The sequence below is a fragment of the Sceloporus undulatus genome, chromosome 5 (assembly GCF_019175285.1).
Source record: "Sceloporus undulatus isolate JIND9_A2432 ecotype Alabama chromosome 5, SceUnd_v1.1, whole genome shotgun sequence".
Lineage (NCBI taxonomy): Eukaryota > Metazoa > Chordata > Lepidosauria > Squamata > Phrynosomatidae > Sceloporus > Sceloporus undulatus.
In genome coordinates, this window is record NC_056526.1 from 10,360,906 (window position 1) to 10,373,875 (window position 12,970).

General features: G+C 38.2%; 1 protein-coding gene across 14 annotated transcripts in view; it reads left to right on the forward strand.

Annotated features, from left to right (window-relative positions):
• The window catches only part of CELF2 (CUGBP Elav-like family member 2), a 648,498-nt gene that overhangs the window by 211,750 nt on the left and 423,778 nt on the right, over positions 1-12,970 (forward strand). For 3 of the 14 annotated variants that reach the window (XM_042470480.1, XM_042470479.1, XM_042470484.1), the window contains exon 1: positions 12,630-12,831. The exons of 1 other annotated variant lie outside the window; for it this stretch is intronic. In XM_042470480.1, coding sequence (XP_042326414.1) covers positions 12,725-12,831 — 107 coding nt within the window. In that variant the 5' untranslated portion in view covers positions 12,630-12,724. Of the gene's footprint in view, positions 1-12,619; positions 12,832-12,970 lie in introns of those variants that run through there. 10 more of the 14 variants (XM_042470492.1, XM_042470490.1, XM_042470493.1 and 7 more) reach the window with 8 other exon arrangements.

Here is a 12,970-nt window from a genome sequence, read left to right on the forward strand (position 1 = left end):
AGTCAAGTGAAAGAGAGACACAATGAACCACCTGCATATGAATCCTGCTAGTGTCAGGGAGCTGCAGAGTGCAGGCTTTCATATCACTAGCTTAGTCCTGAAACAATACTTCTGGTTGTGGTGTTCGTTATGGCAGGGACTCCAGGACTTCAGAAAAAATGTCAAGTCTGGGCTTTAAACAGAAGCCTAAGGTGAGCCAGAAGCCATGGGATCACCCCATGGAGAAGGTGAAAGTACAAATCAGAGGTCAGTGTCAAGGAACAAACCAGAGCGCAAGACCAAAGAATCAAGATGGTAGTAGCAAAGGAAGCAGGTCTGAGAAACCTTCTGGCTGAGCTGGATTAACAATGCAAAATTTTCATGGATTTCATTGTTTCAGACAACAGCAAATAATTTTGCTCTTTTTCTCTCTTCTGCAAGAAAGTCCTCAGAAATTGTCATTTTCAAGAATTATTCATAATCCAGGACTTAAATGCACATGCAAAAAAAGTGGATGGGTTTTGTTTGGTTTTTTTAACCAATTATTGTATTTTCTTCTCAGAAATATATTTACAATGAAAAACTGTTGGGTCTTTTTTTTTTTTTTTGCACAGATAATATTTTTTTTGCATAGCAAACTTGCTTTCTCTTTAGAAAATGCTGTCTTCTTTTGCTCAAAGTAGCCACATGAATATTTAAAGCAGAATATATCCTGAATTGTGAAGATTCTTATTCATTCCACATTCCCCTCATCTGAGTTTCCCAACACATGGGATATCCCCCCTCCCTTTCCCCCTGTCATTCAAATATCTTTGTATATTATTTCCACTCATGGGCTGGATGAACCTGTCAGTTTTGGCTGCCCCCTATTTCTCAGTTTTGCAGTCTTTTGTTAACTCTGTCCTATTTCTGCAGTAGTTTGCGACTTTAAAAAAATACATGAAATATCTACAAATTTTTCTGTTTATTTCTTCTAATAAACTTTTTTGCATCTCTTCTCCATAGCATATGCATTTTAGAAAACACTTTTTCTTATATACTGTTTTTTTTCTTCAACTGATATACACATTTTTGTATGTTCTTGTCCCTATAATACAAAATTTTGTATGCATTTCTTTTGTTTAGAGAATAGCATTGCAACATTCTATTGAGAAATGCAAGTACTATAGGGCAACTGTGTCCCAATTCATATAGTGAGGGGAGATATTTTTTTATTATCAAAATGCAAACTTGAATGAAATTTTCCATGATCGCTAGCTTGAAGTAGGGATGTAAAACTTAGCATGCAAGAACAAATAATTTCCAATGTTTTCTTCCCGTTTGGTGAGATTATATGAGTTTTTGAGCATTTTTCATTTACTTTTTCACTTTGGGATTTTGGGCTGGAAAAATGTTTCTGTATTTTAAAAAATCTTGCTTTGAACCAAAACCACAAAATTGTGTGCAGAAAACAAAATCTTTTGCACAGTGATACTGTTTTCTCCACAAAATATCATTTCATCCCAACTACCCAGATTGTTTCTCCAAACAAAAACCCAATTTGCTCCAATTGGAATTTTTTTTAAAATCTCATGCTAGTTAACTGTTTTCTATCTTTGAGATGAGATACCCTTTTTCATAAGGAATGACAAATTTGCAAATATTCTTTGTACATCCTCAGACTAATGTCAGAATAAAAGAGAAACCAAGCATACACAAAGCATTGAAGACATTACTGCTCAAGCAAAGTTCAATTGGAAAGAAAATACTTGCATATTCCTTCTTTTTGTGACGTTTTTTCCATCCTGTCAGCCTTGTAATTGTACTGTTGTTTTTATATCGCTATTTTATTGTATATTGTGTTTTTAAATTGTTTTTATTATGCTGTAAACCGCTATGATCCATGGAATAGCGGTATATAAATAAATATTATTATTATTATTATTATTATTATTATTATTATTATTATTATTCAAGAAGTTCCAATGGCTAGGCTGGGTATATAGTATGAATCCAAAGCCTGAATATATTGAGAAGTTACTGCCTGAAGTTCAGTGGTTTACCAGAAGAGGAAGCTATATTGAGAGCCACTCCTGAAGCTCAATGATATTGCCCAGAACTAAAACCTCATCTAGCAACCTACCATGGGCTAGGTGTCCTTTGGTCTGAATATCATTCTTCAAGCCCTCATAAAATAAAGGTGTTCACAATTTTTAAGTACAGCAAGCACACCCCCACCACAAGCTTGCCCATCCGTGGATTTGAGCATCCATTGATGGTAAGCCCCATTGCATTTAATGGCTGCATGTGCATACCATCCTGACAGAGCAGCTGTGCATGCTGCCATTGAAAACCACAGGAATTAAGGTCCCATAGTTGTTGTCATCTAGAGGTGAGGTCTGCAACAGAACCCTTGTAGATAAGAAAGGCCCACTGTAGTACACAATCTTTAAATTGGTTAGGCCAAGTGTGAATGCTAGGAGACTAACGTTTTACCCTTCTATGGTAAAACAGTACTTTCCGCATGTCAGGCTCTTTGAGTAACTGATTTTAGGAACCCTGGCCTGGAGAGCACAAATTCCAATCTGAATTCATCAATGTAGCCCTCAAAAAGCTTGTGCTAAAATTAGAGTTGTAAAAAACATTTTCAAATTGTCTTGTCTTCATGGGGGGGTGTCTTGCCAAATCCAAACATAACCCAAGAGGTTTTGAACGTTTTTGGTGATTTTTCACATTTTAGGACTTTTTGTGACAATTTTATTTGTGCAAATGGCATTGCACTTTGTACAAAATGTATTTTGTGCAAAACATAAAGGTCAGGATCCTGTTAGTGATATACACGTTACTGTGGCTTATCCACAGATATGTCTCTTTTCTGAGAGGTTGCAGGCATTATTCTCTAGCTCCTTGAACTTGATCCAAACATCACTCTCAACAGCTATCAAGCCCTGGGAGGGCTGCTGGTCTTATGGTAGATACAGGAGGGGAGAGGAGAAGGAGGCAAATACAAAGAACAAGGATGTAGCTGGCCTGGGCTCTAAGGGAAAGGGTAAAGTAACCTCTATAGCCATGCCTTCTATCTTCCCTTTCCAGCCAAGACATCTGTTTCTGCACAGAGTGTTGAGTGGATCTCAGCTTTTTTTAAAAAATTCACAAAAACATATGTTTATCTCAGTAATTTGTTGCCACAAAAGCTCTGAACTGCCTAAGATATTTGAATTTTTTCAGAAATTTTGCAAAAAGTCTTACAAACAGCTTTTGCAAAAAAAAAAAAAAAAAAAATCACATTTGCAGAATAAAAGAAATGAGTTTTACAATTGCAGCTCAATGTTTGCGTGCCCAATTTTTATGCCAGGGAATCAGCAGAAATAACAAAACATAGAATTTTCTGCCTCATTTCCGAACTCTCCAAGTCTCTATGCAGTCCGATGAGACATACCTAGTTATTGTAGTTCCAAAACATTTTTTTCTCACCATCTTAGGTTTTGTTTCTTCTATTTTATCAGCAAGGATATAAAACATATATTGGTTTGGTTCCATTTTTATTTATTTACCCCCCCCCCGAGGGCAAAACAGCTATCTTCGTAGCACGTGATAGCACTTTCTTAAATGTAATTGCTTTGCTGTAGTGAGAGAACCCGTGTCATGAGCGAAGGAGCAGAATAATAAATAATAATAATAATTGTTTTATTTATATACCGCTATTCCAAAGATCATAGCGGTGACAGCCAGTAAGATAATTAGCCGTAAGCTAATTTGCCCCCAACAGTCTGGTACCCCTTTTAGCGACCTCGGAAGGATGCAAGCCTGGTGTGAGCTTGGGTCTTATGCTTGTCTTGAACTCGCAACCTTGTTGTTTGAGTGAATCGGCTTTAGGCATTTAACCACTGCGCCACCAGGGCTCCCTCCATTGTCCAGATTAATGAGTTAATCTGGACAATGTGTGGTTAGAATCATCTCCCTTCTCCACAGATGGCAGCAGTCACCCTTAAGATACTCTGGGTAGCCACCAAATAATTTCTTTTACCTGACCAACCAAGCCCTGAACAAGAAAATTAACTTATGAAAGGAAATCACTGCCAGCCAGTGGTAAGCATGGCCTCAGAAACATCACTAGTAGGATTAGGTCCATGGAGTGAAAGTAACACGTCAGGAGAGCTAGATTTGGTTCTGCAGCAGGAGGAATGATGTTCTGGTTGTTAAGGAAGGATTATTGCCAGTCAAAAGGGGCTTAAGAGAAGCATGTGGCTTTTCTTTTATTTTACTTTAACACACACATACACACACGTAAACCCAGCTACCAGATTTTGACAGGAGAGGAAGCTGTAAAATTCTGGATGCTTTGCTTTCCCTTTGTCTATCTGACATCAGGTGCTGAATGTGTTTTTACAAGCATGCCCAAAAACTAATAACAATTTATATTCAACTTATTGAGCAAATAGCAGGAGTATCTTTTTAACACCGTTAGCGAAAATAACCAATTTCGGGTTTGCATGCAAAGCTGCTCAGGCCAATTAGCGTGAAATTTAATTTGCATTAATCACCATGAGGTCAGCAAGAAATTAACTTGAGGTGTCTGGATTTCACAAGGATGTAGGGTAATGCTAGGGGTGGGGGAAGGTTATTTCTACTGAACATTTTGTCTATTCCATCCCCATGTTCGGGGTGCTCAGCAAGTTCATCTTGATGGTAGTAAACATGCTTTCTAGGAATATGTTTCCACTGATAATTCTCAGCACTGGATCGTATGTGAAAAGGATCTGAAGTGGTACAACTGATAAAGTCTTCTCCACTTGATACATTAGAGCCACTGCCTTAGACATGAATATAATATATCCATAGATCAGCACAAAGAGCTACCTTCATAAAGATTCTTATCAGCTTAGAGAAAAAGTCAATATATATTATGAACCTGAAACATATACCAATCTGGTTCAGTCATGATCATGAAATTAGCTATGTTAGCTGGAGACCTAAGTGTGAACATCTATATTTTTGCAATAGGACTTGGATTTGATTGCTGTATATTGTGCTGGGGCCTGCCTCTAAGACTCCATAGTATCAAAGAGGAAAATACTAGACCTCATTCTGATTCTAGGTATGGGGCCAGAGTCTTGATGGTGTCATAAACATGGGTAAGTTTCCTTGCATATGTTGTTTTACTTTTTTGTCCATTAAGCAACAGTCATAGTTCCATAATTTTTGTGAGTGAAGTTCTAAAAGTATAACAATTTCACATGGATCTAAATCCTATTGTTAGTGCTCACTGGAGTAAAGACAATAAATCATTTGGATTTACCTATGTGTTGACTCATCATTCAATTGTTGATTCAATGAGTTTATTCTGGTTGGGACTTACCAACAGGATTTCAGCCATGCAATTGTACATTCTTTGAGGATGTATAACTATTGATCAAGCCCTTAAATGTACCATTTGATTCACTGGGAGTACAGATTCAATGAGCTTATTCTAGGTGGAGCTTACCAACATGATTCCAACCATGCAACTGCACATTCTTAGATGGTGTATAAATATTGGCCAGGGCCTTAAATATATACCATTTGATTCACTGGGAGAACAGATGTAGTCCCTGTGCATTGTCCCATTGCAGGATAGGGCAATAAAGAATTATATTAGGAGCTATACAAACAATTGCACAACATCAAAATTCATCGGAAGAGTAGTGTAGCCCAACCACTATGTAATTGCATATAGATTTATACTACACAAATACACTGTAGGATCTCAGCAGTTGCATTCATGCTTGCTTTTCTTGGGTCATAGACATTTGTGGATATTCATGAAACACTCCACAAGGAAGACATTTCAAATAATCCAATAAGAAGCAGAAGGAAAAAAAGACATAGGAGTTAATTGTCATTTTGTTTTATTTTTAATGCTGTGAAGTCAAGAATTTCTAAGGAGTTTCTACTACAGTCGCAATGTAAGTGCAAAGCTGATGGAAGATTTCCACTCTTAGTTTCTCTGAACTCTCCCAACAGAAGTTCCATTCATCTCTTGAAGGATCCCCAAAGGTCTCTGCAAAAGTCACTTTTTACTCCATTCTAAAAGAAAGCCATTGTGCTCCTTGATGGCAATGCTGATGGAGTTTCACCCAATTTTTGGAGAAGAGAAGCAGCCCTGTAGCCAGAGCTCTGCATTCTTTCTCACACTTCAATATATTTTCAAACTGAATTATTCATGGGTGGGAGAGAAGAGAGCCTAAGTCTGACCCCTAAAATTGAATATACTCTTATGCCCTAAAGTAAGGATGGTTGAAGAATAACTAGTGTGATAGAGTTTGGCCTTGAAACAGTTTTGCCATGAGGTGGGAATCCTTATCAAATGTTAACTGAGATTTAAGAAGAAAATCTCTGTTAGATCAGGCCAAGGGACTATCTATTCTGGCATTCTGCCACCACAAGTAGCCAACCAAATGTCTATGGGAAGGCCAGAGGCAAACAAATCAAAAACTAACACATGCACGCAAAGAAAGAAGCAATCGCTGAAAATGGTGAGCAATTTCAAAAATAGCTTTCAAAATTTATACATAACAAAATGAATTTTTAAAAATCACAAAATAAGATCAATAGGCTTAAACCTATATTAAACTATTCCTCTCTAAAAGTACTTGATGTTGAAATATATATATATGGGGGGGGGGTCTTTAACACCTCTTTCTAAACATTATTCCATTTGGGGGTATACAGTAATTCTGAATGGAAATTCTCAACTAAGATGGAGATCTGAATTTATACAAGGGAGGCACTGTGTTTCAGATAGCCTGGATCCAAGCCAGATAGGTGAAGGGGAGGAGAAAGCGCCCAACAAATTTCAGGAGTTGGACAAGTGAGCTGTTTCATGGGTACTTCCTATCTTTTCTCAGCAGGCACTCTTTTTGATAATTCCTGACAAGTCAACTTTAACTTAAGGTGACCCTGTGAAGGTCACCTCCAAGTCACCCTGTTATCGATAGACCAGGTCAGATCTTGCAAATTGACAGCCATAGCTTTACATGTGGACCCATTTACTTATCTTTTTGTAAGTCCACAATACCTACAAAACTCTCTTCTAGCACCATATTTCAATTGGGTTGATTCTCTTCCTTTCAGCTTTTTCCACTGTCCAGCTTTCACAGCCGTACATAGAAATGGGAAATATGATCCTATGGATAGTCCTGACTTTGTTATTAAATTTTATGTCTTTACACTTGAAGATCTTGTCCAGTTCCGTCACTTCAGCATCTTAATCTGATTTCTTGACTACAGTTTCTATTCTGATTAATGACTGAGTGAAGCCATGGAGAATCTTTAACTTTTTCATTGTCTTCATCACCTATTTTAAAGTTATATAAATAATCTGTGGTAATAATTTTTTTTTTATCTCTCCTCAACTGTAAACCTTCTCCTTTGCACTTCTCCCTTGACTTTCTTCAACAGATATTCCAGATCTTTGCTTCCTCTTCTTTTTTTTGCTAAATTGTATGGCATCATCTCTGGATCTTACATTGTTAATGTTACTTCCTCCACTTTTAACCCCTCCTTCCTCTGAGTCAAATCCAGCAGGCACTCTGTTAGGTTGCATTTTTAAAAAAATGTTCCCAAAGGAGGGTTGCATTGTGAGATGCCACGACTCTGTGGGACTTCTGAATGGACTTAGAACAGTCAGTCAAAAAGCAATGGTTTGTGGACACATCATTGTCTTTGACCTAATCAATTTATCTTGGATATGGCTTTCTCCTAACCTCCTTTGTAGGATAGTAGAGAAAAATGGCATAAAATTAGGATGGCATAAATCTGCATTAACTATTAAATGTGTATTATTTCCATGCAGCCTTGATACACTGATTGTAAACTGAAGAGGGCACTCTTGAATACACTCGGAGATTTTGATTGCCTGTACTGAAATGTCATCATTGTTAAATTTTTAAAAGCTTTTAGATATCACCTTTCATAATTTGGTATGGACATCAAATTCGGATAAGCCCCAGTTCTTGAGCCAAATTGGATAGATTTCCAAAGATCTAGGATTAAGGAAAGTCTGAATTGCTCCAAAAAGAACCTACCACCTCCTAAAGCAGGAGCAGGCATAGTGCAGCCTATGAGCCATACATGTGACCCCTATACTCAACCTTTGACACTCCCAGAAGCTTCTCACAAATCCTTCAAAGATCTCATCCCCCCTTTTAAAAGTTGCAATATTCAGACTATTTGTGCCTTCAAACTATGCACAAAGCCCCCAAACATGTAAAAACACATGAATATACCCTACCCCACCTACACAAGCACCCTAGAACTCTGTACTACCCCCCTTGCCTGAGTTTTTTTCCCTTTGGTTCTTGTCAAAATGGAGACAGGAAGTGATGCAATGCCACGTCTTGTCATCATCTTTAGAACTGAAAAGGAAAATGGGCATTAGGTCTTGCAGGGGGGTGAAGCCTATGGGAATGAAGGGGAAAGATTGCCCTCTGTGACCCTTGCAGTTGTCCCACCCTTTTGGTAAAGCTTTGAGGGCCTTCTGCAGGTTGGGAAAACACAGACACTTGAACACTGAGTGCCTCAAAATGGATATATTTCCAACTAGCCCTCCATGTCTGAAAAATGCAAGAAGGTGAAGAAGGAAATGGCTGTGTGACTGACAGTTCTAGTTTTCTACCAGGGCTCTCCCTTTTCCTTCGAATCTTTGCATGGTTTTGTAAAGGGATATAGAAGGAACTAATAATTGGCACTTGGCATGTTTTCATGTTATGTTGTATGTCTCTGGCACCAAAGGGACCTGCTGGTATCTGTGTCCATGTGGTGATGAATCTGCTTCCTATTTTTGTTGGAACTGTAAAGGATCTAATTTTGAACTGCAAGAACCTGTTTTGAGGATAAGGTTCAGCACCCTGGATAGCTCTCTTAAGATGCAACCTAAGACCTGATACTTGTTTTATTTTATTTATTCAAAAATTTTCATTCCACCTTTTATGGTGAGATCTCAGAAGAGCAAAGAGAAAAAACGATTTGATCAATCCCTGAATAATATCAATGAATGTTGTTAGAAAGATTTTTAAAAAAAAAAATATGAAAACTCAACAAGTTAAAGTAGTATCAAAAGATTACAATCATTTAAAAAAAAACATGTGCAAATTTAGAAATAGATTAAGCCCCAAAAGTCTTCATAAAAAGCCATGTCTTAACATGTCATTGAAAAGAAATCAGTGTTGGCACCAATCAGGTCTCCAAGGAGAGGGCATTCCACAAGAGTCTCACAACCAAGAAGGCACTCTTCTGTGTCCCCCAACATCATATATCTCCCACTGCTAGAACAAAGGGGGACCCCTCTTTTCAGTCCTCTGGCAGACATATATAGGGAGGGGAGCTCTTTCAAACATTGAGGTACAAAGCCATTTAGTGATTTGAATGTTATCATTGTCACCTTGAATTCAGACTGGAAATTAATTGGCAGCCAGTCTTGCTGCTGTATTTTGCATTTGCTTTAGGTTATGAATCATCTTCAAGGGTAGCCTCACACAGAACACCTTACCATGGTCTAATCAGGAAGTTACTAGTGTATGGACCAATGTTGCTAAATCCTCACTTTCCAGAAAAGACCATAGTTTGTACACCAGTCAGAGCTGGTGCCAAGTGCTCCAAGCCATAGAGTCTACTTCAGCCTGTAGTGACAAAGGTGGTTCTAAAACTACTCCCAAGCTATATATCTGCCCTATTCAGGGCAGGTTGCTTTCCCAGTTGCCAGACTCAAAGGACTGTCCAACCATAGAACCTTTATCTTATAGAATTCAGCTTCAGTTTATTGGCCTACATCAAACCCACTGCAGCTTCAAGGCATTGGTCCACAATTCTAATGACAATGAGAAATGGCAAGGAGCTCAGTGTCATCAGCATAGTGATAGCACCCCTATCTCTCCAAGCACAGAAGCTTTCAGTACAGGGAAAGCAGAGTACCTCCTCCCTTCTCACTGTGAACAGGGCAAAACATAAACTTTGGACAGCCAGACTGCAGCTATATCATGAGATTGTCTTATCTCTGTTTGAAAATGACACTTCCTTTCTACCTGAAAATCACAGAGGTGGAAAGGGCTCAAAAGGCTTTGCACACAGGCACTGTTGGCCATTGGCTTCCATGCTGGAGGGACAGTGAATCTGCTCTAGGTTTTAGTATCTAAAGGAGCTATCCAAGATATGCTGCATTCTGTCTGCCAAAATAGTCCACAGAGGCTACATCTAGTACAACTCTATCCATGTGTATTGCATTGTTGAGATTGCATTGGTGATGCTTGTTATGTGTTTTTTTACTTGTGTCAATGTCATAGAACAATTTCTTGAGAGGAATAAAGCAGCGGAAGGTCTCTTCATAGAACTGTCTCATGTGTGTGATGGGGGCAGGGAAAGAAGAACACACCTCATGAAGGAGTAGACTAGGGATTTAATTCATGACAAATTTTCTTCTCAACAGAAGCAACAAGTAATGAGAGCAAATTGTTTCTGATTCTGAGAAAGACTGAAAACCACCGTTTTCAAAAAATTATTCACAACTCAGGACTATTCAATGCAAATCGTGCACATGGTTGTTCAGCACTGAAAATAGCTTTTTCTGCGGAGAAAATTCTCTGCACAGAAAAAGCTATTTCCACTACAGGAAATGCTGTTTTCTATGCAAAACAAGTATGTGCAAAGTTCCAAAGTGCAAAGATTTTCATCAGGGTTTCTTGATTTCCAAAACAAAACAAAACATTTTCAATATTATTCCAAAAAAATAAAATAAAGAAATCAATCATTTTTCCCTATCCCTAGAACAGACTCCTCTATTTGGCTCAGTGTGTGGCTGGATAGGTTTATAATATTATAACCAAAGTTCATAGTGTTCCTTTTGTGGGTCATGGAGGTCTGTAGTGGTAGTAATAATAGTTTCTCTCTCTCTCTCTCTCTCTTTTGTCTTAGAAAAGCAAAATGCATCTGATACATGTGCCTTTTTTCCTGTTCTTGGAGAAGATTTGTCCATTGTTGAGTTGAGTAGAAGACTGGTTTACTACCTGAGGCTCTAAATTAGGGATTTCTTTCTTGATATTTCCTTCTTTGTTGTACAAAATACACAACATCCAGTAGTTCCTTGGAGAGAGTGCTACACCGTTTGTGGCTGTACTGTGTGTAGTACTTCATTATCCATTGTTGATCTTTCACCATGTGTCCTTTGAGAAAGATGTCCTTGCCGTTTGTATTTCTTAAGAATGGTGGTGTCTGTAGCTGGGCAAGTATCTTGAAGAGATGGATGGATTTCTACTCCATTTGGTTGAATTTGGTGCTTTCGGTTTTAGTAGCATTCATCTGTTTCAGCATTAAAAGATATAAAGAAGTCCTGCTTCATCTGAAGAAGTGGACTGTTGTCTATGTACAAAATTTTTTGCTAGAAATTTCTTTTTCTCCCTCATTTTATTTATCTGTTTATTTATTAGCCACCTTCTGCCAGGCCAGGACTCAAGGCACCTTCCCTAACACATGAAAAACATTTAACAAAAGTTTAAGGCCAGTTTAAAAGCACCACATTAAAACACTTTAAAACTGATTAAAAATCATGCAAAAGTTAAAAAGAAATAAAACATACATCTGTTCGTCTCACAGGTGCTTCTGGATTAATTTCCATCTTGTTATGCTAAAACAGAAAACACTACATATGTGTGAAAGACAAAGATAGACAGATGGTAATCATGATGATTGATCTTATTATTATTTCTTACTTCTCCCCTCAAAGTGTACAGCAAACAGTATACATAAAAATAATTACTTTCAAAAGGGAAAGCAAGAAGTTTCTTTTTTAAATATCCAATCATTACAGGTTGCTTTACATACATACTAAATTTACATACTAAATGTGGGAAACGTATTTGTTACTGTTTGTTTTTTGGCAGAACAATGGCTTTTACAATACTTGAGAAAACTTTTCACATTCTGTAAAGTCTACTCCTAAATATGCGGTAAAGCTTTGGGGCCGAGCTTTATTAAGGAGTAATGCTTGATCTTGTTTCAAAAAGAAAAAAAGAACAGCTATTTCCTTTTACAAACCTGTAGTGTTTCCATTGAACTAATTGCCATCCTAGAATACCAATGGAGTGTTTCATTAAAATAGAAAATGACAAGCTAAAAATGGCAAAAGGAGAATAACTTTAATCTTCTAAATCAAACTTTTGCTCTTTTTTTCTTGATTTGTGTGGGTGCATCCCAAAAAAGCTATTCTTCAGTGTGCAGAAAATCCTCACGCAGAGAATCTCCAGCTTCAGAAAAAGAGTTTAGCCTCCAGTTTCTTGAAGTGTGCAAAACTTCTGTCTGGCTGTAAACATTCAAATTACTTGTGAAATCGCCAGTGGTTTCTCAGCATAGGCAAATGAGACAAAAGAAAGAATGGCTCCTTGAGCTATTTTCTATCCTCTGTGTTTCCCCCTTCTCTGTGTGAGTGTTCCCTCCCTCCCCATCTTTGAAAGATACTACATATCCTTTCTTTCATTTTCCTCAATGGCAATTAGAAGAAGAACTTCACACCAGCCAAGGAAGAGTGAACACAAACAAGACCCCTATAGGCAGCCTTGTGCATTAATGTAAAATATGCCCAGACAACATAACTTGTCAGAGAGGATTATTTCTGTTCAGTGAATCTGCAGGGGCCCCCTTGCTCTGCCACTCAGCATCTGGCAAGAGACAGAAGGAGAGAGAGAGAAAAGAGAGAGAGAGAGAGAGTAGCCATTAGTGAGTAGCGACTGTGGCACTGATGTTTGAGCGCACTTCTGAACCAGCTTTTGTTGCAAAGATCGGTGTAGAAAGCATGCGCTGTCCCAAATCTGCTGTTACTATGAGAAATGAGGAGCTGCTTTTAAGGTAGGTTGATTCCTCCTTTGTTTTATAAGGGTCTTTCCCAGTCACTTGGGCCCATTATGGCTCAGAGGTGCACTTGCTACCAAGTGCTCTGCTCCCGCCTCAATTCTCTTTTGGAGGGGGAGGGGAGGCGAGGGAAGGC